The 23,553-nt window shown below is 35.3% G+C and overlaps 1 protein-coding gene across 1 annotated transcript in view; it reads left to right on the plus strand.

Annotated features, from left to right (window-relative positions):
- nAChRa5 (nicotinic acetylcholine receptor subunit alpha 5) overlaps window positions 1-23,553 on the plus strand; it is a 58,286-nt gene that overhangs the window by 25,848 nt on the left and 8,885 nt on the right. Inside the window, exons 3-8 of the mRNA XM_028185594.2 lie at window positions 2,528-2,682; window positions 6,030-6,213; window positions 13,345-13,561; window positions 15,343-15,477; window positions 15,843-15,921; window positions 22,026-22,122. Coding sequence (XP_028041395.2) covers window positions 2,528-2,682; window positions 6,030-6,213; window positions 13,345-13,561; window positions 15,343-15,477; window positions 15,843-15,921; window positions 22,026-22,122 — 867 coding nt within the window. The remainder of the gene's footprint in view (window positions 1-2,527; window positions 2,683-6,029; window positions 6,214-13,344; window positions 13,562-15,342; window positions 15,478-15,842; window positions 15,922-22,025; window positions 22,123-23,553) is intronic.

Raw genomic sequence — 23,553 nt, forward strand, 5'->3', positions numbered from 1 at the left:
GACCGTTGCACTTACGCTAATGCGCGAATGAAATACATACAAATCCGTAATATTGCATAATACGAGTATGTCGATGCTTGTGCAATATAATCTATTATAGACTAGCTGACCCGGTAGACTTCGTAGTGCCTCAATCGATAAATAAAAGACCTAAACTTTTGTATAAAATAAACTTCAAACAAACAAAAGGAATCCGTCCGACGGAGGACACATTAGAGGAAAAACAAAATTGTTATTTTTATTTAATTCCGAGCATTTTCATATTTATCTACCTTTTAAACCTTCTCTGGACTTCCACAAATAATTCAAGACCAAAATTAGCTAAATCGGTCCAACCGTTCTCGAGTTTTAGCGAGACTAACGAACTGCAATTCCTTTTTATATATCTTATATAAGGTATAGATTATAGATCAGCATTTAGTACTTAATCGTCGATATGTTATTTTCTTTATTTATTTAAAAATTCTCGCGCGCCCCTTATAACTACACGCCCCTAGGCACGTGCCTAGTTTGCCTTACGGATAATCCGCCTCTGCCTGTCTGTCTACAATGGCAGTAAAAGAAAACTTCACGTGCTGCTTGGGTAGTAGTAGGCAGTACAAATTGTCATCTTCGCTTATTGGGAACAATATTTTGATAAACAATCCAGTTGCAACAACACATTAAACATGGAGCGAACTCGTCAAACATTCTTAATTAATTTAGCTATGGCATTTATATGTATAATTTAGTGTCACAAAACTTTAGCAGAACAAAGATGCCTATAACCTGATTGGTCCTGACGATTCGGGTAGAACCCCTTTTCTAATCGTTTCATAAAATTAGATTTTCCAAACTTAATCTAAGTGAGACTACAATAAAGCAATCTTATTCACTTGGGTTCAAAAGATCCTCACATGGCGAACAAATAATGAGATCGTCAGTACAAAAACCTTTGTAAGCTCTAAGTAAATTAAACTTGGGTATCAAACCTAATTTCCATCAACCAAGTTTAATAATACGCTTCGTGACTGAAAAAAAGATGAAGCATCGCACTGTCTCTGTCACACGCCGGCATACTAACGATATGACGTCATCAGTGGTAATAGTATCCGTTCTTTGTAATTTAAATAAACCTACCGCCTAATAGAATGATTTCATTCATTTCGAACGATTAACAAATTTCTTTGTATTTTTAGACGTTCTTTTGTTCTTGCCAATTTTTAATTTCAAAACCGGATGCTTAGTCTTTGTGTATTTTATCATTGTCCTTCTCACAGCATCATGCGGGCTCACAAAAGCTTACCGCCATTATTTACGTCACATCAGTATTGATTTATAAAACACAATGTTACTCCTTCATCGTAGAATTCATTGGTCAATACTATACGTTTTTGCTTGAAAAGCACCGTTCTTCTTAATATTAGATACGGATTCTTTTCCGACTAATGAAGCCGCGTGGGCTTGGCACCCACAGACTGAACCGCCGACAAATTGAAAGTTGCGGGGAACTGCTGAATGAAGGCAGCGCGAGACTAGATATTATGGCAAAGTTTGGGGGAGGCTAATGTCTTGATGCTTGTAGGTTGATGATGATGATGACAAAGGCTTAAATAATAGGATGATTCTGAAATATAATTGAATGTAGTGCAGTGGAAATGCATGAAATACGACTAAAAGAAAAAATTGTATTAGTTTGATTCTGTTTGTATTTTGATTTCAATAGATAAAATATTCAAGTTGTAGTACACTTTCTGATAAGGCATGTCTAATAAATTGCCTATTTCAAACTATAAGAATACTAGAGAGGGTATTACCTTATCAGCACACCGTATTTAATATGATGGCAAGGTCTTATGACTGTGAAAATTTCCGTTGTTGGTTCGACTTTTTAAATGATTATAATTATAATAAGAACTACGTTTACTGTTTACTCTCGACGAAGAGTCTGAAGTCTAATCTACAGTTGCAAAGTATTTGAATTGTTTCGAACTGCTCTGGGGTAGACCGGTGATATATAAAATAAAAGAGTGGACTGTATTATTTGGTAAGTTTATAAAAAGAGTAAAACAAGATAAAAAACAAGTAAGTGTCGCGGGCGGCGTTGCTGCATGAAGTGACGAAGCCGGTGTCAATCCGCTACCCCGCGCCGCTGTCCTCCTTCCGGCGCCCGCGCCGCGCGATCGTCGATGTCCGTGCATCGACATGAATCATTGGAAATAATCTATACTATAATATAATAATAATATTATAAAGAGGAAAGATTTGTTTGTTTGTTTGTTTCGAATAGGCTCCGAAACTACTGGACCGATTTGAAAAATTCTTTTTCCATTAGAAGCCGACATCGTCCCTGATGAACATAGGCTACATTTTTTATTTTATTTTTTATTTTTATTTTTTTGTTTCATGTGTATTTTAATGTTTCCGAAGCGAAGCGAGGGCGGGTCGCTAGTAATATTATATAATAATAAAAAAACGCGACTAATGCCTAGAAATACTTTTAATTATGTTTATTATTAATATTATAGTTGAGATATTCGTTCGCCAGGAGGAGAAAGATCAGCTGTTAACAACAAACTGCTGGATTACGCAAATATGGACGGATTTTCATTTGCGGTGGAACACTAGTGACTTCGACGGTATCAGCGTCATTCGAATACCATACGAGAGGGTCTGGAGACCAGACATTATTTTGTATAACAAGTAAGTATGCCACGTACCATCCGGCTATGGAATGAGCTCCCCTCCACGGTGTTTCCCGAGCGCTATGACATGTCCTTCTTCAAACGAGGCTTGTGGAGAGTATTAAGCGGTAGGCAGCGGCTTGGCTCTGCCCCTGGTATTGCTGAAGTCCATGGGCGACGGTAACCACTCACCATCAGGTGGACCGTATGCTCGTCTGCCTACAAGGGCAATAAAAAAAAAAAAAAAGGAAAACCGCAATAGCACTGTATTTTTTTATTTTCAGTAATACATCGTAGTCACTTTCACTGGCGCAATTCCTTATTCGTATGTATTTTCGCTCAGCAACGCCGATACGTTTTATGCAGAGAGATAATATTTGAATTTCTAAAACATGTTTGAGATGAGTGAAATGGATATTGAGACTTTTGTAGATTCCAATATACACAGTTATTTTACGTAATCAATCCATCAACGTAAAAGTGTTTTTGCTGGAACCGTCATATCCTGAATATTTTAACGGCGTAACTAAGAGTTATTCTTGTCGTTCATTGTTTTGTAACAACTTAGAGTAGGTATGGGCTCCGGTACCAATTTAGTACCAGGTGCGCAGCGAGCTCGCTGGCCTATACGTCTGATAAGTAATTAAAGATGCTATTATACAGGGTGTTTTGAACTAAAAAATAAAAACAAAACTATGTACAGTATGATTTTTTTATCATGTGGTAATAATCAATCATAATACATAAAGGGAAATTATTTTTCAAAAATTACTTCATCGAAATGTGCTCAATTTCGTTCCTGTAAATGATGACTAAAACTTTCTATTAGTGCGCGGCAAGTAAGCTCTGTAATGTTTGACAAAGTGCATTCTCATTGATTTGATTTGGCTTGCAATTATACGACCACAGCACCTATAACAGTTAGCCTAAAATTAACGGTCCTTAGGAATTAGTAGAAGGGTTTAAAAAAGGTAATTAGAGAACACTACAACACTATCAAATCGGGAGCAGTTATTATAGATCGAAATGGCTCAAAAAGTGTACAGTGTATTCTGATTTTTAGTAGATTAGAATCCTTTCATGATCGGTCTTCTGACCGTTGAAACAAATACATGGTGTATTATTTGGACCGTGTAAAAAAAAGGAGATAAGCCATAGTGCTAGGGATTTCTAGGACGACACCACTAAAAGATTAGTTCGAAATAGATTGTACTATGTTTTCTAGATTGCATTCAATGTAACACATTTGAAAATAACCATAGACTACTAGAAATTAAAAGTTTCAGTAAATCATTGAAATGGTTAGCATTTCGTAAAAGTACCTTTAGGAAAAATATATAGCTCATATTGAAGTTGATAGACGTCAAAGAATTTTAAATATTTCACTGCCTGAATCAAACTTAACGATTTGTAAAATTTATATTTATTATTTATTTTTATTTTTTTATTTTGGTTTAAGAATAAACTCAGAATACTAATAACAACCAATATGTACTAATTTATTAGAACTATATAGTTAATTCAGAGATGACGTGGCCGAAACGAGAAGACGCTTCATACCGAGCGATGCGACAATGCCGACTTTTAAATCCCGCGGGTAGATACTAATTTATCTAATGAATATGATGTACTTGATTTATGTGCACAATAAAAATTTAAACCGCAAAAAAAATGCTTAATTACTCAACATATACCTCATGTTACAAGGTAGGTTGTGGTATTCGCGTGATTTCAATGGGCTCCGGATCCACTTAACACTACGTGATCCATCTTCACCCATTAATGCAATAAAAAACATTTTTGTTAATTCGCATTTGTGATTCGAAAAAAAAAAAAACCAATAAAATCCTTTGGAATTTTCGCACCTGTGTAGCGTAGCGTACTGAAAATATATTGGACAATTTCAATATGTGGAATGTTCCGCAAAAGTTTGAATCCACCGGAAAGTAATCTTGTTTGACTGGATTGATTTTTTATGAAAACCTAACTGGGAGCCAGACGTATTGTAAGCCCGCGAGGGTATGTACCCTATAGACACAACCCACTGAGTTTCTCGCCGGATCTTCTCAGTGGATCGCGATTGTGATGTATGTGGTAGATTCAGCGGAATTGCTCTTGCTATAGCTAGTATTAGTAAGTTCTCTCAAGTTAAGCCCCGTGAGCCCACATACCTGTCCATGCGTAGTTGGAATAGCCCTTTAGGCTAGCATTGATTAAGAATGAAAAAAAGGTTTGTGCTACTGACGTGCGCTGGCTTGGAACAGTTTTTAAACCAATGGCCCCACTAACCACTTAACACTAAGTGAGCTTTCCAGTCATTTATCCATTATGAGCAAAGAAAAGCTAATTTGAATGAATACTAGAATTTAGCTTGACGGACTGTTCAAAAATTTGTCAAAAAAGGTAATTATAACATGGCCCAATCGAAGTAACATAAAAAAATTAGATATAAATTTAATATTGTGTCATTTGTTTTTAAATAACTTTAATGTTTAAAACAGTTTTTTGTAATTAAGTTACGAACTGAGATAGGTAAATTCGTTTCTCGTAATAGCATTCTCGTTAGATGGTGACATAGACACTGGAATTTACGTCATCATTTTCTTACACTTTAATTTTTGTAAGCTTTAAAATAAATGGTGATAACTATAAAGTCAAAGCGGAAATTTTCATTATAGCTACAAAATAACACTGCTATTAACCAAACATTTAGAAGCGTCGCGACGGAAGATCTTAAATTGACGGAAACATCTACAGTTTTTTTTCAATTCTTTTTTTTGGCCAAAAAAATGTTTCCATTACGAAATGTTAGGCAAAAAAAGTTTGATATTTTAGAGAAGAAAAGTAATTTCCAGTTGAAATAAAAAATAATTTTCGGTTTCCTAAAAGATTTTTTAGCTTGAAACGATTTTAGTAAAATGGAAATCTGTTCTTTTTTTTTTGTAAAAATGGGTCATGTTTAGAATACAATAATTATTATCACAAAACGTTCATTTGTCACAAAATGTAGTAAATTTCGGCAGAGCTGTCTGCGAATATGATTAATAATGTGAAGTAAACCAACTCACTCATAAACAAATAACGTCGGAGTGCCAAAAAGTAGGTGTTCAAAAATTTATGTCACGAACTCGAACAAATATTAATTATGTAAGAAACAGCGTTTTCTTTTTTGTGAATTAAAATTAATTCGACATCTCGAACTCCTCTCCTATTCCTCTGTCGCTGTCTTTCTTCGTATAGCCGTCTGAGGTTGGTTGGTTGGTGGGATTCGTTTCCAACCGTAAATCAATTGGGTCTATGGAACTGGTTAGGTTTTATTCATCTCGTTATTACTTCATAGGACTAAATATATTTGTATTGTTTCAGCGCGGATCCAAACTATCGTTCAGCAGTTATTAACACGAACGTCATAGTTAAGTACACTGGCGAAGTGACCTGGCTGAGTCATGGGATTTATGTGTCTGTATGCGATATCAATGTGGAGCAGTTCCCTTTCGATGTCCAGCTCTGTACTATGAAATGGGCATCTTGGACCTACGACGGATTTCAGGTAATAATTTCAATTTAATTTCAAGACTGTTATCACTGTGTAAAAAGTTTCAATCAATAAATTTACTTTTTATCTGTGGGTATTTTCAGTGTTAGTAGCTGCGAAGGCTTGAATTATATATACATGTAGGTAATTTCTTTATGTACTACTTTCTGGTATATTTATAATAATATTTGTGCTATATCACGAATACTACGGGGCAGCCGGCGAAGCTAGTCTAAAAAAGAAGCCTAAGTTACTCCTTATATCATCAGCTAGCTATCAGTGAAAGTCTCATCAAAATCGGTCCATCCGTTCCAGAGATTAGCCGGAACAAACAGACAGACAGACAGACAAAAATAAATTTTCATAATTAATTTATTTATTATAAAAAGTACATATTATCCGCAACATGCTTCGTCAGATTACAAAAATTGTAAAAAATGTTATTTTGGTGTATGTACCGTATATATAGGTATATTCATATTCGTGTAGTAAAAAGCGATTATTTCAATATTACAAACAGATACTCTAATTTTATTTATATGTATAGATAAAGAAAAACATTACACATATTTAAAAAAATGCAGAACTAAATTAGTTAGCATGCGAAATATACTACTGAGTTGCATTCGGTTGCATGATGGTTACAGCTTCTTAATACCTTAACTGCAATAAATTACCTTCATATTTAAATCAAAATCATAAAATTGAAATAGATGTTTTACATCATAAAACAAAACCACATAAACGTTTCAAGGCTTGAACGATAACGCCGCAATAAACACATACTTTGTAATAAACAAAACGCTCCATTCATTACTTTAATGGAAGTCGGAATATAAAACACGAAACCGAATGAAACTGTAAACGGGAACAAAACAAACGGTTAGTTTTTCACGACACTTGGTTTTAACAAGGCACGTTTCTGTTTAAAAGAATTCTTGCGTAACGGAGGAAAGCCTTTAGGAATTTTTGTTTTGGTACATTTTGAAATCATTCGTATTTTCAAGAAACGATTCTTGTAGAAATAATATAGGACGCAACGAAGCTCGCTCGTTTTTAATGAAAAGTCGGTACTAATTTTGCGTTGCTACTACCCACTTGTTTCCTTAATATTTGTACAGTTTTTAATTATGTCGTGAACCGGTTTTGCCTTTGTTTTCAATCTGTATGTGACAAAGATGCAGAAATGGCAATAAGTCTCTCAGTCATCAATCTTATTTCATTCAGGCACGAATGCTGTCCGCAGGCTAAGGCATAAGTCTAAGATCATAGAAGATAAAGATGGCCTTGTTTCTCTACCCTGCTTAATAAAATACGTTATTGCTACGTCTGTCTGATCTGGTGTTATCTAATCCCAAATATTGAATATCATGTCAATTTAAAACATTTATATTTACGCCAAGAAAATAAATAAAACATAATTCATAAATACTTTATTCCGAATGGTCGGGAAAATTTTAAAACAAAGCCAGGATTACAAATTAACACACTTAATTAGAGATCAAGACACAATAGAAAATGTAATTTAAGGAAATAATAATAAGGATAATTTACTCGACGGTATTCTGTTTCATTAATATTTTTAGTTAAGTGAAACTGATCAATTCAAGCGATTAATTATCTCAATAATGAAATTTAAGTAAATGTATTAAATCGTTCTAATTGTTTCACCAAGAAAACGATGAGGGAGGAGGGAGGAAGAAAGATAATGGTTACAAAGAGAGGCACTGTCGGTTAGTAGTAATCAATTCTGAGTCAATAAATTTGAGAATTATGACTTATACATGAGTCGTCTATTATCAAAGGTGGCAATCTGTGTATTTGGACAAAAAAATGTTATTGATATGGCGATACAGATTGATTTGAATATAATCGTCTCCTTCAAAGAATACGGTTCAAAACCTGCATTAAATAAAGGTTAATACTTAACCTGTTATTTATCTAAGATGTCGTTCAGAAGAGTTTTGTGACTGCCAATGGAATACAAAGTCAATAATTCGTTTTTCTGATTTACCAATAATTGTCCAAAAGTCACATTGCCGGCTTTGATAATAGTCGACTCACATTATGTTACTGATTTATTGCGAAAATATGTCGTACTTAGCTGAAATTTTAGGTTAAGACATTCCTGAATTTGAATATGAAAAGAGACCGTAATGTAAAACATTCCTAGACAAAAAAATATAGTTATAGTTGTAGTTACATAATGTTTGTGGCTCGCTGTGACGAGATTTTATTTACCTAATGGTCAGTTCAGTCTGGTTAACAAATGAATGGTTTTGTTGTAAGTTTTCTACAAGGAAATAACTCGTGGCATTCAAGTGAAAGTTTTTACTATTTCATCGTGTAGCCCTTACCCTTACAAGCGTGCACGACGACATGTTTTTGTGTGTGTCTGAATTCGATCGGGCAGGGAAACTCAGAGCTTACTCTTCTCCCATATCTTGTGGGCGTTTTAAACCTTTATAAGCCATCACGTCATCAATACAAAACTGAATCAATAATAGAGATTCCAAGAACCTAGTTAGGTAAACGATATGGCTCAAAGAATTATGAAGCTGAAATAACTGAGGGCTGAGTATATTTCTTGTAGAATAAATGACTGCTTATTTCTTAGTCTCAATACAGCCTTAGTATCACCTATTACCAGTGCTGTATATCGTAATATTACATATGTATAGACTGGGTAATTTAGCACATTTAATTGCAAAAGGTTTTCTCAATTGTTTTGAACGCAATGTGGTAAAAGTAAAGTATTTCTTCAAAACAATAATATTTTTCTTGCCATCATTTGGGCCATTACCGGTAATGATACCTCTGTTGAATGAAGAGTTTTTTGCATATCGCAAATTAGTTATGTTCCACTCAAACTACATTGTACAAATACGTTTCCATGTAATTTAATTTCATGCTCTCGAAACGAGGTTGTAAAGGTTATTAGTTCTGTTATTTGCGGGAACACCATTATCATCAACAATCTCTATATATAAAAATGAATTGCTGTTCGTTAGTCTCGCTAAAACTCGAGAACGACTGGACCGATTTGGCTAATTTTGGTCTTGAATTATTTGTAGAAGTCCAGAGAAGGTTTAAAAGGTAGATAAATATGAAAATGCTCGGAATCAAATAAAAATAACAATTTTGTTTTTCCTTTGATGTGTCCCCTTGATGTGTCTTTTATTTATCGATTGAGGCACTACGAAGTCTGCCGAGTCAGCTAGTATTAAATAAATTACTTGTGAAATCCGGCCACGTTTTACATCGAGTTTCATGAGATATTAAGAACACGAAGTGCAACTATTTAGTAAAAATAAAGGGTTTGTTTTGGATTCTACAGGCGTTGCACGGAATGGGCCTCGGAGAAAACCTCTCTGCCCGGACAGAATCTCTATACCCAGTGGGTTGGTGAATGAGCTAAGATAAATATATAGTTATACATTTTTTTTATTGCTTGGATGGACGAGCTCACAGCGCACCTGGTGTTAAATGGTTACTGGAGCCCATAAATATCTACAACGTAAATGTGCCACCCACTTTGAGATATAGTTTCTAAGGACTACTGCTTCACAGCAGAAATAGGCGGGGTGGTAGTACCTACCCGTGCGGACTCACAAAAGGTCCTACCTACCACCAGTAATTACGTAAATTATAATTTTGCGAGTTTGATTTTTATTACACGATGTTATTCCTTCACCGTGGAAGTCAATCGTGAACAACAGTGAAGTACGTATTTCATTACAAAAATTTGTACCCGCTTGCGGGATTCGAACACCGGTGCATCGTAGATACGAATTCACCGGACGTCTTATCCTTTAGGCCACGACGACAACAACATAGACATATTATTGGGGTTGATGTTGACGATGCGTGGGTTTCGTCATCGGCCAACTTCGATAGTTTTCTCTTTCTTTTTTCTTCCATTTTTTCCCCTATTGTATTCCAACTAAATATCAATAATAACTATTTGCTAAAACTACACACATATAGCCATCTATGACACTGTATTACTAATGGAACACGAATAAAAAACGACAAACATGTGTGTTTAAATAGGGCTGGCTTACAGCTGAAATCATTATAAGTATATAATAATGTTTCAAGGCCACCGACAACATGATTCAAATGTACTTGAGATCCACGGTCACATATATATTTAATGATTTTCACATGCTATATAATATACTCAAGTTCTTGACGAGGTCAGTGACCTGTTTCATCTATAAATATAAATAAAATTGGAATGTCTGTTTGTAATATGGAAATAGCCTCTTTTTACTACGAGGGCGGCACTGAAAATTTCGGGAATTAACGAAGTGACACAACATTACTATTTAAAAATGTATTTATTGCTTTTCGAAGTATTCTCCGCGAAATTTGACACATTTTTCCATACGATGGAACCAATCATTGAAGCAACCATTCCATTCGGAAGTTGGGGTCTCCAAAATGGCCGTTTTGTAGGCGTCCACAGCTTCTTCAGGTGATGAAAATCTCTGTCCACGCAATTTATTCTTTATTTTAGGGAAAGTATAGAAATCATTGGGCTTAGGTCGGGGCTGTACGGCGGATGGTCTAATAATTCTATGTTTTCTTGCTCTAAAAATTCTTTTGTTCTGTGCGCGGTGTGAGAACTCGCATTGTCGTGATGGAGGATGATGCGGCGGTTGCAGTTCTCTTTACGGAGTTCAGAAACGACCTGTGGCAAACAAATGCTAGCATACCATTCTGCATTAACCGTTCTTTGTCCCTCAAGAGGAATAGTCGTAACATGGCCGGTTTTGGAGACAAACGTGGCCACCATTTTTTTTGCAACACTCCGTGAACGAACAATTTTTATTGGCTTTAACTCATTTTCGAACACCCAAACTCGTGACTGGTTTTTTGTTTCGGGTTCGTACGCGTATATCCAGGATTCGTCACCTGATACAATGTTGTATACAGCATTTGAGGATCCTGCGTGGAATCTTTCGAGAGTTCTGACGCACCAAGTAACGCGAGCCGCTTTTTGCTCTTCATAGAGCGAATGCGGTATCCATCGGGAAAACAACTTTTTTACACCTAATTGTTCATGCAAGATTATATGTATTTGACTCATGTCAATGTCTAAAGTTTCCTGAATTTCGCGGTATGTCACATGTCGATCTTCCTCAATCAGCTTACGCACAGCATCAACGTTTTCTTGGGTGACTGCAGTTTTTGGACGACCTTGACGGGGATCATCACTCAGCTTGACACGTCCACGTTGAAACTCAGCAAACCAGCGATAAATTGTGGTATTGGATGGGGCTTCATCACCAAATGCAGAAATCATCCGGTCAACACACTGTTTTTGTGTTAAACCACTTCGAAAGTCATAATAAATCATCGCTCTTGAATTTTCTCGAGTCAATTCCATTTTCTCAACGACTAAACAAGTTTGACAAAACCTCGTGACAAGACCGAGAATCTTTTTTTAAATAAATAAATGGTATTCGATTTTGAAACCAAGGAGTTTTCAATTAAAAAGATTTTAATATGTCAGGAACAGTGGAAATATTCCATTCCCGATACTTTTAGTGCAGCCTAGTACATGCATATGAATATACCTATATAGTTATATACGGTACATACACCAAAATAACATTTTTTACAATTTTTGTCTGTCTGTCTGTTTGTTCCGGCTAATCTCTGGAACGGCTAGACCGATTTTGAAGGGACTTTCACTGATAGGTAGCTGATGATATTATAAGGAGTAACTTAGGCTACGTTTTTAAAACTAGCTTCGCCGATAATTGACAATAATCGCAGGTAACATCGCGGGACTCAGCTATCAATAATAAAATTTAATGTTCCGAAGCGAAGCGAGGGTGGGTCTCTAGTAGCAAGTAAAACTCAAATATGACATTTTGAGCAATTTGTTTACAAATGAGAAAATAATATTGTACAGGTATAAAAATGCTTAAAAAATAAATGTATTTTTTTTATGTTCAAACGTAAAAGTAGTTTAATCGAAGCAGTATCCAATTTAGCATAAAATTTTAATTCGATGTTGTTATTTATATCTTCGCCCAGGGCTAAAGTGGCGATTTCGCGAAAACAGCCCATTTCTCTTATAATGTAAAGTTGCTTTAATGACTATCATTTAATTTTGTTATTAAGGTAAAGCTAGGTGCAGGCGGAGGATAGACGCTTGTGTGAACAAAAAGCTTTAAGAGAGTTAAAGCTTACTTGTGCGTTTCGTTTTTCCGTTTTAAATGCACATATTTAAATGTCACGTTAAAAACCCCTTTGCAGCGCGTCCGTTACATGTTTTTCCTCAAAGGCCTCACAGATGCTCTTGGAAATGTGTATTTTTTTTTGAGAAATGTTTTTTTTTGTTGTGCAAATTTAATTAATGCTATAAACAGCTAGAAACTGTATGAGTTTTCTCTAAGGCACTAAGCAAAGCTACGAATTCGTTTAAGTTTTCACATTTTGATTTTTATTTTATTGGTTAGGTGGATGAACGAGTTCATGACCCACCTGGTGTAAAGCGCTTAGCAAAGCTTATAGACATCACAACGTAAACTCAACCCACCCCGAGATGTCGACATGAGGTCGAATACTCAATTGCATTGTATAACGTCTGTATAACTGTCTCTGCCTGGTCATTCAACCCGGACTGCATGACTGCGCGGCAGAAACAGACATGGTGGCGGTACCTACCTACTCTTGTGGACTAAGCCCTGTTTGATTTCTTCTGCGCAACGTTGTACAACACAACTACGAGTATGTGCACAAACATAATTTTAAAGATGCTGATATTTTAATTAATTGTTATAAAGACTTTTGTTTTTGTGTCGAATCTAGAAATTTATACAGCTCTATAAAGCTGATCCTGAACAAGGAAATTTAAATAAACTTCATTTTATGCAAATTGGTGGTCACTCAGAATAACAACAGTGTTTTTTTTTTCATTCCTAGTTGGATTTAAAAAAGCAATTCGACGAAGGTGATACTACCAACTATCAAACCAACGGTGAATTTGATTTGGTGAGCTTCGAGGCTATCAGACATGATCAGTACTACTCTTGCTGCGTTGAACCCTACCCTGATATAATGTTTTATCACATGGTTTTCGAATGGGGTAACCCAGAATAACAACAGTGTTTTTTTTTTCATTCCTAGTTGGATTTAAAAAAGCAATTCGACGAGGGTGATACTACCAACTATCAAACCAACGGTGAATTTGATTTGGTCAGTTTCGAGGCTATCAGACATGATCAGTACTACTCTTGCTGCGTTGAACCCTACCCTGATATAACGTATGTAATTAAGTTACGTAGGAGACCGATGTTCTACGTGTTCAACCTTATTCTCCCATGTTTACTCATCAACGGAATTGGTAAGTAATCAACTTTTTTTTCAAACACTTATTACGTTATTTCATACCTGTCCTTAAATGAAGCTTGTCGATCTGATGGTTCTTTGAAAAATGATTACTCTTAGCGCTAAGATCCGTACTATTGTACTTTATATTTATTTATGTAACTTTATGCACAAAATTACAGTGGTGCACTTAATGCTTAAGGCCTTCTGTACCAGTCGACAAAGACTCGGTCTCTACGAGTCTATTTTTGTATTTAAAGTTGTTTTTTTTTACTGTTATGTACAATCAAACTCATTTTACTGTACTCTAATCTATTGCCTATGGCTTACATAACAAAAATGTAATATTCCTTAGGATATCCTGGTATTATTTATTTTACAATATCCATTTAATTCTATGGAATGGTTCCTATGATTACATCCTCCTTTGGTGACAATAATCCAGAAAAGAGATGATCTAGTTACTATTCAGTTTCGGGTGTGAACAAAAAGAAGAAATCTTTATCCATTTGTTCAAGTACAATGACAGTATTAAGTAAATATACTTTGCTCACAATATGTGCGTTGGAATATGTGAGGAATTTCTTAATCTGAAGAGACATCAAGTTGTCTTTGTGTTTTTTTATGAGACCGGCTTTGAATTGGATTTTTTTATGAATATGTACGTTTTGGAGATTATATTAAAGAAAATGATTATTCAGTAGCTGATATTAATCAAAATCAACTATCAAACTTCGGGGAAGAGATAAGGGCCTTTACATGAAAACCGAATGAGAATTAAAAAGGTGTTTTGAAAAACAAAAAATCGTCTGGTTCCAAGCCATCAACCGTCCTTTACCATTGAATTCTCACGTCTAATTCGGGGAACCGCTTTTAATAACGGCTATACAAACAATAGACAAGAAAGGAACGTGATTTTCGTAAATTTTCATCTCGATAAAATTACAAGTTAAACAATCTTTCTTTCGAAATTTAACGAGACCCTGTTAGCGTTTAAAGGCCTAACCTTTCAAGGGCTCGGTGGAAACAAGCGATCCACCGTTATCGAGTTTAGTTTAAGCAGCTGACAGCTTTTGTGTACATTACCAATGTTTTCGAAAATTTAAGTGCCATTTATACGAAATGGTTAACTCTAATGGTTTTTTTTAACAATTTGTTAGCTCACTTTGTAGGTAATATTTAAAACTACTTTTAAAGTTAAAACTCGCTTTTTTATTTGTATATATTTTTTTTCATTTAATTTTTTATTTGTGTATGCATTTATATCATTTCCGAAGTGTCGATAGTTAACGTCACAGGTCGGAAATAGTTTTATGATAATTAAAAAAAAGGTTTATACGTAAAGTAGTTTTTTTTTTTTTTTTTACTGGTGGTAGGACCTCTTGTTAGTTCGCACGGGTAGGTACCACCGCCCCGCCTATTTCGGCCGTGAAGCAGTAATGCGTTTCGGTTTGAAGGGTGGGGCAGCCGTTGTAACTATACCTGAGACCTTAGAACTTATGTCTCAAGGTGGGTGGCGCATTTACGTTGTAGGTGTCTATGGGCTCCAGTAACCACTTAACATCAGGGGGCTGTGAGCTCGTCCACGCATCTAAGCAATAAAAAAAAAAAATACGTCTAATACTTATTACTATCACCTTGCTCAACGGCGTTCCCTTATTAAATTATATTATCGGGTAATGCCCATAGAAACATCAAGCTTTGGAGTAATAATACTCTCTATAATAATTACGAGCTAGTACCTATGTGTGAATTGTAAGTATGATCAAAGCAATTAAAAGCTCATTAATTTTGAAGCACTCCTTGTTTTCTACGTGCCGTCGGAATCCGGAGAAAAAGTGACATTGGGGATAAGCGCATTATTATCCATGACCGTCTTCCTGATGACAATTAGAGATACATTACCGCCAACTGAAAAGACTCCGCTTATAAGTAAGATTATGTTATTATTTTGCAATTAGAAAAATACAAAATATAACGCCGAGATGTAATAGAAAATGTTTAGTAAATTTATTTCGATTTAAATATTTAAAGCTACAATGTTTCTCGCGAACCAGTAGGAGAGTGCTGTAGGGTCTAAGCGATTTGTTAAAAATTACAATCTCTTTAAAATTAAAACGCTGTGGTAGAACTTTTTTATTTCAACACTTTTTTTAGTCAGTCTAGCTGTAGAATCTTGTTATTAGCTTAAGGATGTGTTACTTTTACATTTTAATGCAATTAATTTTATTTATGGCTGTCACACTCTTGAATTTGCAATTTACCAAACAAAAGAAAAACATAAATTTATGTTGCAGGTTTGTACTACGGAGTCAGCACGTGCCTAGTTTCATTTTCAGCTTCACTATCCGTGGTCACCCTCAACATATCTTACAGGCCAGTATTTCATTGTGGTGTTTATCTATAGATCAAGGATCTTGTATGAAGGCAATTATTAGTTAGCTGCTAGCATAGAGTATCCCAAAAATAGCGCTTTGTTATCAAAATAACAATTTGTCGTTCTGTGTATGTTTTCATGGAACCCCAAAATTAAGCGCGAACACATTAAGCAGTCGCCACTCGTAATTTCTCGAGGCAAAGAATTTCCCGCGTTAGTTCAATTTTAGTTGTGTTTCGCATACAGGGAAAATCATAAAATTTTACCGAATAGAAATTTGAAAATAACTACAAAAAAACGATGCAACCTACGATTACTTCAAAATATAATAAAAACTGTATGGTTTTCTTTTATTGTCTACTAGCGACCCGCCCTCGCTTCGCTTCGGAAACTGTAATTTATTATTGATTTCTCCACTGTTTAATGGATGTTATTATACATATAAACCTTCCTCTTCAATCACTCTATCTATTAAAAAAACCGCATCAAAATCCGTTGCGTAGTTTTAAAGATTTAAGCATACATAGGGGCAGACAGATATAGGGACAGAGAAAGCGACTTTGTTTTATACTATGTAGTGAGTTGACGACGTTCGGCTTTCGTGATCAGAGTTGTTAGTGATTAAATCTAATATATTAATACGTGAAGCAAAAACTTTGTATCCCTTTTTACAAAAATTGCGCGGACGGAGGAATATGAAATTTTCCACACTTATAGAGAATATAGAGAAGAAGTGCACAATGCTAATATTTGTTTTAAATAATGCATAAAAGATACATTAAATCAATAAAGAAAACATTACACACACTACATACCATGTATTTGACGCACACACGCATGCATACTATTTATTGTCAAACTTTTGTTCTTGACGTCTGTTGTCAAATTGAGATTATATATTGTTTGTCTTTGTTAATATTTTTTATACTGTAGTCTTGGCGAAATTTGTGATTATAGAAGTATAAAATACAATCATAATAGTGTACAAACTTACAATTCCAATTAATTATAGTCGAATTTGCGGGACCTCTAGTATATTTGATTATGTATACGATTCGCGAATAATAATATACACTAAAATAGCTTGATTTCAACAATAATTTAGTGATTTCTAGTAAATTTGCGGTCAGACAAATAGTAGTTGATATTCAAAACAAGAATAACGGCAAAACGGAAAATAATAAAATTGGCGTGGAAAGAAGCAGAGGAATGTAGGCTTTGACAGCCTTACCGTCTGACTGAGCAAAGAATGACCTGAGTACTTCTTTTTTTGGATGAAAAGATTGCGGTTGGCCCGGAGGCTTTGCCGCTTAACCAGGACGGATGACCTAGTACTCGATTGGGCGTTTGTTTTCATAGGGATCGGTAGGTGTCGCTTACTACTTTTAGTAAATTCAACTACCTGAAATAAATCGTCCTAATAATATATAGGAAAATCTTATTTTCTGTTCATTTCCAGAAACGAATCTAATACTAATAAGTCGTAAAGATTATTTTTCATTTGTGCACATTATTCTCCAAAACGACTGTTGATTCGGTTTTTCAAATTATATAAAAAGGTATATAACAAATGTTAAATTCGAACAAACTATTCGCATATCCTACTGCAACATTATAAAATTCAGATTTCTGCTGATTGGAAACATTAAATTAACGTTAATTGCTGTGTCCAATTTCTACGTCACGAATATTTATGACTCATTAATTATTCAGGCCGCTAATACGTAATTCGTATATCGATATTTGAACCAAACGATATAAATATTTTTAATTCGACAAAGTGATTTTTATTTTAATAATATGAAAAGCAGCATAAGGCGTCTTCATTTGTTTCAAATGAAATACAAAACTCGACTGCATTTAAAAATAATAGTCAAAAAGCGAAAAAAAAGCTAAGTTGCCAAAGGTTTCGCATATGAGGACATATCAATCATTCAATCGGTGGTTTTTAAATAGCACCAGTTAAACTACACACAAATATGTTTTATTTCTTTCTTTTACCACGCTTAACGTTTTGATTCGCGCACAAAAGAAATATTGTTATATTTTTTTCGTGGACACCTTATTGAATGATTATCCTTCGTCACTCTAACTATGATGAAACGACTGACACATAATATGTCAGTATCCGTCAAAGATTTGGGCTATATAGCGTGCCACGGAATTAGACAAATGCTCAAAAACTTTCTACCCTCTTCCGGACAGTGTACAATAATAAAGTAATTATTTTTATCTATATATTAATACGCGAAGCTAAAACTTTGTATCCCTTTTTACGAAAATTGCGCGGACGGAGGGGTATAAAAATTCCCACACTTATAGAGAATATAGAGGAGGAGTGCAGAATACTAATATTTTTGAAAAATTATGCATTACTAATACATTAAACCATAAAAAAAAATTATACACACCACCATGTATTTGACACACTCGCACATATATGCCGTTTTCCAATTACAGCACAAGAGCGCATTATGCGGCATGATGCTCAACTAAGCTTCAGCATAATTCGGCATTGTGCGTTACTGAGTCGCATTATGCTCTGTAATTGGAAAACTACCATTAAGCAATGGTTAATTACAGAGCATAATGGGACTTAGTGACGCACAATGCCGAATTATGCTGAAGCTAAGTTGAGTATTATGCCGCATAATGCGCTCTTGTGCTGTAATTGGAAAACGGCCATATGCTCTTTTGTCAAACTTTTGCTATTGTAAATAGTCTGTGGTAAAATTGAGAATAGGTTATTATTGTTTATCTTTAATATTAATTGTCTATAGTGTAGTCTTGGCGAAATCTGTGATTATAGAAGTATTTAATTAATTATAATCGAATTTCGACTACCGGGCGACCACTAGTTAATTCAAATTCACCAATTCATTTTTGTCTCTCGTGACATATGATTTTATTCGTGTCAAGAGCGTGGTTTGCATGTTTTTAAAATCTCGCAATTGGTACGACCCGGTATTTTATTTTAGAGGTCGGTGAGGATTAGCTTAAACTGATTTGTGAAAATTTAAGATCCCTTAGATATCTACAGGGGGGCATAGAATGACTTTTAGAATACTGGTGGTAGAGCTGGTAAACCAAATACAAGGTGCCATTATTCTAAGCTATCGCCCCAACTACGTTTTGGTTTGACGAATGAGACAATTGAAATACAATATTATACAAAACTTCGAATAAATATGAGGTGTCCAGGTTGTCATATCTACGAACTCCGGGAATAATCACTTAAATTAAATGAGTCCGTCTGCCGAAAATAAATAAATAACAAAACCACTTGAAATGTATGAAAACGCTGAAATTTTTTAATAATTACATTATCATGTTTTCATTTTAATAAAGGCATGCTCCGATTGAAATTCATCTCGAAATTTATATTTCGCTAATATCAATTTCGTCCTTCATTTATACTGAATAGAATTAATTACTGGCTACAAGTTAACAAACAAGGGTTGAAACAGTCAATTTCCTCAATTTTCCTTTTGTTATATTGCTACAGATCTGGTTAAGAGAATTATACTTAAAACCTTGGTTAAAATTATGGTTGTTATTCGATATGATGTTTTACGATGCAAGACAAAAATGGTGATAAAACACGTTGGTTTAAGGAAACTACTCAGTCTAGAAAATGTAAGACAAACATTTCAGCAGATAGGTAATAATCACAGCCATATCTAATAAATATATTGTTACGCGCTGGGGTTCGGAATAAATAAAATTCTACCGAATTACAAGTAAACACTGTATTCAACACTTAGAACACTTCACAAGCACCTTAAAATTCTCAATTCGCTTCAGGTGATTCGTTCGCTGTTTCGCTTCGAGTAGTTCCGAATACTATCTGACTGCGTTTTTTTTTTTTTTTATGATTGAAAGTTTACTGGTGGCCCGAAGGCCTTTCCAGTTTCACCAGGACAGGTGGGCGAGCAAAGGCTCAGCCAAGAGGGGTGGGATTTGCTAACAACTGCCCGAGCGCCTCCGAAGGAGACCTAACAACTCAAGAGCAATTGTTTCGCGAATGAATCTACTACCGGATCGGAATCGCGACCCGCTGAGACGATCCGGCGAGAAACTCAGCGGGCTGATGCATGGGTTAGGTTGCACGTCGACCTCTTTGTCGAGTTCGACGAGTATCTGACTCTCTGACTGCGTGCCATCTCTGCAACGCTTTTATAGTCGGGACGAAATCCCTAGAATCGTCGAGAATATTTCACAAAAGTCTAGTATTGTGCTTCCGCTATCTGACAATAGATGACGTCATACTTCTCGAGCGTTCTAGATGCTGCTAGATAGATGGATATTCGTTCAACTATTCGGCGATAGATGGATTACTCTTACCGGCGTAACAATATTGAATGATTTTAAAAATCGAAACATAGTGATTTGAAGATGATATTGTTTTTAAAGTAGAAGTAAATTCAATTCGTGCATCGGGACCTAAGATATATTGCTGGGCTAGTTCCGTATCTATCTTCGATTGAGGAGCTATTGGTGTGTCCAGACCCAATGTACCTATGCCAAGGAACTGACCGGCTATACCAAACTACCTAGTCGGGACAAAAATTCACATACACAGTACAAAAAAAAGTAATAAGCTTATTGATTGATTAATACATACGTAAGTACATATGTAATGTATTACTAAATCTAATATGAGGATTTGAAAAATGAAATCGTTAAAGTTTCCGTTTATATCGTGGAGCGCTATTTTCGGTATACAATTCTCGTAGCGGATTTGTATATTGACGTCATTGTTCACTGTAGCGCTTTGAGTTGTCTTCGTGAATTTTAAATACCTTTAACTGGTTTATTTCTGAACAGCCTTTAATAATGTTTTCATTTATAGTATGTATTTAAATGAAAAAAAAAACATATATCCACACAGTCACCACGCTGATTTACAATTTAGAAGGTTTTTATCTAATTATGTTACGGAGTTTTAAGTAGTTCGAGAAAGCTTTTTTTTTATTACTTGTTTGGATGGACGGGCTCACAGCCCACCTGGCGTTAAGTGACTACTGGAGCTCATACACAACGTAAATGCGCCACCCACCTTGAGATCTAAGTTCTAAGGGTCTCAAGTATAGTTACAACGGCTGCCCCACCCTTCAAATCGAAACGCATTACTGCTTCACGGCAGAAATAGGCAGGGTGGTGGTACCCACCCGCGCGGACTCACAAGAGGTCCTACCACCAGTGAGGCTGTGGTTGTCCACCCGTATCGTCTTAATTAAAACTTGTTATCAACAATAGTACAAGGCTATACGAATACGGGACTTCATAAATAATAGTTTAAAAAAAACTAACAAAATACGCTTTTATAGAAAATATAACTAAAAAATAGAAAATAAATTTGAATTAAAAATAGTGTGAGGAAAAATGATTTTATCGTAAAAAAGCGTGGGGTGTTTTTCAGGATAAAATCAAAATAACCCTTCTACTCATATCTGTTCATAAAATTTTTATAACTACTGATACCATGCATCCCACGCTTTTGCAATGAAATCATTTTTCCTTACACTATTTTTAATTCAAATTTATTTTCTATGTTTAGTTGTATTTTCTATAAAAGCGTATTTTGATAGTTTTTTTAAACTATTGTTTATTTTTCATTTTTTAGTTGAATATCAATTTTTTTATTTTTTTTTCTATTGAACTGTTATTGGTCCTTAATAAGTATACCAAATTTCGAGTTAATCCGACGTTTTGGAGGGGGTCAAAATCATGTTCAAAGATTCCGTTACATACTAACATACATATACGTCTGAAGCTACTTTACTGAGGGTAGGACCTCTTGAGAGTCCGCACGGGTAGGTACCACCACCCTGCCTATTTCTGCCGTGAAGCAGTAATGCGTTTCGGTTTGAAGGATGGGGCAGCCGTTGTAACTATACTGATGTTTTAGAACTTATATCTCAAGGTGGGTGGCGCATTTACGTTGTAGATGTTTATGGGCTCCAGTAACTATTTAACACCAGGTGGGCTGTGAGATCGTCCACCCATCTAAGCAACAACAAAAAAAAAAGCTAATAAAAGCGTATTAAAAAGTGCTTTACGTACTATGAGTAATATTTTGAACGTAAGATATTTCTCGTAGAGGAGTGAGAGGGCAGCCTGTGCCGGCGGTGGTGCGTGACGTCGTGCTACATCGACTCGCGCGCCTTCTGTTCATCAACTTCGACATTGACGCAAAGGTAACTAACTCCGTTCGAGAACATTGTGACTTCTATTCATGAAACATTGGTATCAACAATTAGCGGTAGGCAGCGGCTTGGCTCTGCCCCTGGCATTGCTGAAGTCCATGGGCGACGGTAACCACTCACCATCAGGTGGGCCGTATGCCCGTCTGCCTACAAAGGCAATAAAAAAAAAAAAAAAAAAAAACGTCTCACGCAATGTCAATCTTTTCACTGAACTATTACGTCACAAAATCGCGTACCAGTGCAGTGCGAAATTTTGTGATTTTACGTCTCATGTAATTTGGCTCTAGATTCGACAAAATGTTCATTGGGAACGTATTTTTATGTTGCTGTTCTGAAATATATTATGAACTTTTATGTACGGAACAATTTTAGTAAATCAAATCGTTGAATCGAAAATCACAAATTTAAATAAAATAAACTTACATAAGTTACGTTCTCAAAGTAAAAAAAAAGATGTGTCAACTTTTCGAATTGGATTTGGTAATCTGCTGTAACCATTAAAAGTTCGTCGTGAATCGATAAATATTACGTACTAAACTTTGAGAAATCTGCGGCTTATGAGCTTATTTATATTTCTTTCGTGCGAGTTTGAATGTTAAGTTGACACTTTTTCGAACATTCAAAGGTTAAATCTTAAGTCCTAAGATTGACTGGATGTTCAAAATTACGATGTTGGATAATGAATATTATAGGGACGGTTTTTTGTAACGACCTTACCGAATAAAAAAAATACTGAATTTAAAAACTCACATTCTCATTGATGTGCTTATGATATGCTGAAAGTACTTCTCATTCGTCTGTTAAGCCTATTTTTAGGTGCTCTTTAAATTTTATAATTCTTAATATCGAAATCGTATTTGACATTAAAATTGAGATCCTAATCTCAAACTTCAAGACTAAACCTAACGCGTGATATTACTACACTCGAGAACAATGAATACGGGTCACTTAAAAAAAACCTATAAATCTCGGAAACTAAGAATCCCTCCCCCAATCACGCTTCGTTAGCTCAAAATTGCTCTCACAGAGGAATGGGAGAAAATTTATCAAAATCGTATAAGAAACTTGGTGTACAGCATTCCAAGCCGCGTAAACGCAGTAATGGAAGCACGGGGAGGCAATAAAAAGTATTAAAATTCAAGAAAATCAAATCGCTGTACAAAAATGTCATGTTTCCAATTTTGTTTTGAGGCAAGATCAGCTTTTTTTTTTGTGTAATTTTTTTTTTTTTTATTGCTTAGATGGGTGGACGAGCTCACTGCCCACCTGGTGTAAAGTGGTTACTGGAGCCCATGGACATCTACAACGTAAATGCGCCACCCACCTTGAGATATAAGTTCCAAGATCTCAGTATAGTTACAACGGCTGCCCCACCCTTCGAACCGAAACGCATTACTGATTCACGGCAGAAATAGGCAGGGT

This window comes from Bombyx mandarina, chromosome 05 (assembly GCF_030267445.1).
Source record: "Bombyx mandarina strain Sakado chromosome 05, ASM3026744v2".
Taxonomy (NCBI): Eukaryota; Metazoa; Arthropoda; class Insecta; order Lepidoptera; family Bombycidae; genus Bombyx; species Bombyx mandarina.